Below are 3415 nucleotides of genomic sequence, written 5' to 3'. Positions count from 1 at the left end.
CTATATGATACATGTCTTGTAGTCTTGGACGTTTCTAACTCTTGTCGTGATGCCCAAATCTTTTAAACGGCTTCGAAGCTCTGTGGCAGTAAGAGCAGATTGGTCTTCGACATCTTCTGCCTGGGCAGTTTGATTACAAATTTGTGCACGTTTGCTTCGACTTTCCCGGATTGTTGTCGACCAGTACTCCTCTGCTTTTTTCTTATACGGTCTTGGTGTCCTTCGTACATTGCTCAAAAGCCTTAATCTTTCCTCAGCCAACAGGACATCTTTCGCGGCATCCCATTTATTAGACTTTTCTAAGTGAACTCTTCTACAATCGTCGTTAAGTTTTTCGACACCTATTGATAAGAAAACTATAGTCACATTTTTTTGTGGGAAACAGCTTAAGATGATAATATAATCACTTATAGTATGTACAGACAATACATTTACTGTACCTTGTCCAGAAAAATGTCGAATGCCTTGATGAATCCTCATGAATTTTGGTGCATGATAAACCATCGCATGCATGTAAGGCGTGATGTTTGTTTTGCCATAGCCCTGCAGCTTTCCAGTCAAGGATAAGAACAGTGTAATCCAAGCTTGTGCCTGGCATTATTAAAAATGAATATTAGATTGCTAGATATTAATTAAAGTTGAAGGATCCTCTAAATAACGAAAGTTTTAACTACTTTAACCCTTAACCTTCAATGCACCCCAGTGTGCTCTACTTATTTTTTTACAAATGCCAGATGAGTTTACTTGTCAATGAGGAAGCTCTGGGGCTGAATGGGTAAACCCAACCCATTAAGCCTCAATGTGCCCCAGTTCGCCCTGCCTATTTTTTCTTTGACTTGACTTGTCAATGCTCTGAAGATTATTGGTTAAAAATGTAAATTGAAGGTAACTACTCACCAATGCATACACGCACTGTACCTGCCAACCTACTAATGCCTACCTATCTAACTAGACCTGATATAGCTACCTTAGCAAAATAAATATCGACATCTGCATCTGTCAAATTCTGCCTCTGTATATAATCCTTGTAGAGATGGTTAAAATCCTATTGAATAACATACATTAAAAACTAATTAATAATTCAGGAAGAAATTTCAAAAGAAATGCATGTTTAACCAGTGTCTTTATATGTGACAAAGAACTGCTTAAAATGCAATGTTCAATTTCTCAGTGAGTAGAAATTTGTTTTTGAAAATAATTTCGGCAGTGCCCTGATCTAACTCAGATGTTTTTAAGCCATTTACAAAACTTGTAGTTTGTGCTTTATTCACACTCCGTTACACGTCGTGTTTTATATGTCAAAAAGTGCTCCTGCTCGTTTTGTAGATGGTACTTACAGTTTGGCCTACTTTTAACAAGGATTCAGTTATGCTGATTATGATTTCTAATTTCTTGTTGAAAGAGATGATGCAGAATGAGATGCAATGCACTCCAATGTGCTGTACAAATTGTTCCTACTCTTGCTCTAATGCTGGATAATATACCTCCCCTGAAGACCCCCCCCCCGCATTCAATGTAGCCACAGGAAATCTCAAAACAACATCTGTTGCAACATTGAAATTGGAGTGGGATGTTTGAACAGTTTTGTCCAAGATTTTAGTTGATTGGTCATTATGACAATTTCACCCAATAGTTAAATGACAAGAACTAAAATCCAAAAAAAAAAACATTTAGTATTGATAGCTACCTTCCAAATCTTAATAACGACAGAGCTGGTTGAATTACCGATAACACCATCTAACTTCATGGGTAATTTTTCCAATAGAATTTTCCGATCGGTTCCCATTAGGCTGGTGAAGTCGTAAACTCCACTCCCTCTACCATCAGCATCAAGTTTTTCCCACACGGAAAATGAGACTCCACAACTTCGAATAGTATCAACTAGGTTTTGAAGATTTAGTGACTGCCTATCACGTGGTGCTTTGTTACGATTTTCTTTGTAATCCCTCTGCAAAGCTTCTTTCACCAAATTATCTAAAAGCTTGTCTGTGAAGATGAATAGTAAAACCGTAGTGAATGGAGCAAGGTGGTTTGGAAAATCATTAGAATATCAATATAATTCATTATCCATGTTAGTCAAACTTTATTCATAAATCTGGTCCTTCACCATCGCATGTGTATTGTATTCTTACCAAATCCAGCAATAACAATTTTCAATTTACCGCCTATTGTTTGAGTCACGGATAGGTAATTAACTTTCTTAATACATTGCCATTGGTTAGTTGGGCAAAAACAACACACACGTGACGGTGAAGGACCAGATTTATAAAAAAAGTTTGACTAACACAGATAATGAGTTATATTGTTATTCCAATTATGAGTTTCCAAACCATCTCGCTCCATTAACTATGGTAAAACATTCTGCTAGATGCTTGAATTTAAGCTTCGGTACACAAGGGGATATGTTGCGGGGGCAAATTTCATTGACATTGTGCTTCCTATGCACAAAACTTGCTGCATGGATAATTTTTTTGTTCCCGGTTCATCTCCCATGTAATTAAATTGCATGCTATACCATAATTTTAAACAGTTTAAATTGTACCTGTAATTCGCAACATCAAATGGAGCTCATCCAGGATAATGTTCTCTACAGGAATATTGAGAAGAGGAGGCCTTTCACAGGAATATTCATGTTTCAAGCAGCACGCTCTGATGTCATCCAAAGTCCGTCGAATGTTCTCTTCCCAATAAAAATTTTCAGGCTTTGCCATATCATATCTGTTAGGTAAAGGAGAACACATGCATGAATAATTAACATTTTAGATGGGGCGGGGGGGGGGGGGCACAGGTTTCTGGTTGCCAGGAATTGACTGTAGTCCTAGTACAGCTACTCCTACATTTAGTATATATACATAACTTAATAGCTTCAAAATCTTGCACCAAATACAAGCGTAATCAGATGTTGCTCCCTTCATGCCGAGCAACAGCAACAGGAACTGTGTGTACAAAAAAAGAAAGTTTGTTAACAAAATAATAACGTAAAAAACAATGCCTCCGTGCGTTTGCTCAAAGTACCTTGTAATCTGAACCGAGAAACATCTCTACAGGTACATGTTTCTCATTAATATCCACAAAGCCCATGTCAACAATCTTGTTCACATCATCAAAAATCCTTGCACAGGATTCCTTCAAAATATCGTAGGATTCTTTCCCCTTGATAACTGCAACCGTGTGATTTTCTGGAATGATCAAGGGAAGTATAATTGGTTGCTTTATAATAACCAGATATCACAACAAGCCACATAATAATATAAGATGAATTAGCCCATTAAGCCGCATAGCTCCCCACTGACGAGTAAAATTGTCTGCTGTTGCACAAGTAAAAAAATAAGTAGGGTGCACTGGGGTGCATTGCCACTTAATGGGTTAAACTCTCACCTTTGGAAGATAGTACAGCTTCACCTTCATTCAGTAT

At 37.5% G+C, this 3415-nt stretch overlaps 1 protein-coding gene across 1 annotated transcript; it reads right to left on the bottom strand.

Moving 5' to 3' along the window:
- Positions 1 to 3039, bottom strand: LOC114518556. Its single transcript, XM_028538579.1, has 7 exons — positions 3016 to 3039; positions 2859 to 2936; positions 2543 to 2720; positions 1688 to 1986; positions 968 to 1045; positions 441 to 591; positions 1 to 341 (listed from the first exon to the last, which is right to left on the bottom strand). Exons 1-7 carry the CDS (start codon positions 3037 to 3039, stop codon positions 1 to 3), a joined length of 1149 nt encoding a protein of 382 aa, XP_028394380.1.
- Between the last annotated feature and the right edge of the window lie 376 nt (positions 3040 to 3415).

Source organism: Dendronephthya gigantea, unplaced genomic scaffold (assembly GCF_004324835.1).
Source record: "Dendronephthya gigantea isolate DGI-Jeju-01 unplaced genomic scaffold, DenGig_1.0 000011F, whole genome shotgun sequence".
NCBI lineage: Eukaryota > Metazoa > Cnidaria > Anthozoa > Malacalcyonacea > Nephtheidae > Dendronephthya > Dendronephthya gigantea.
This window is presented reverse-complemented; position numbering and strand designations above follow the sequence as displayed.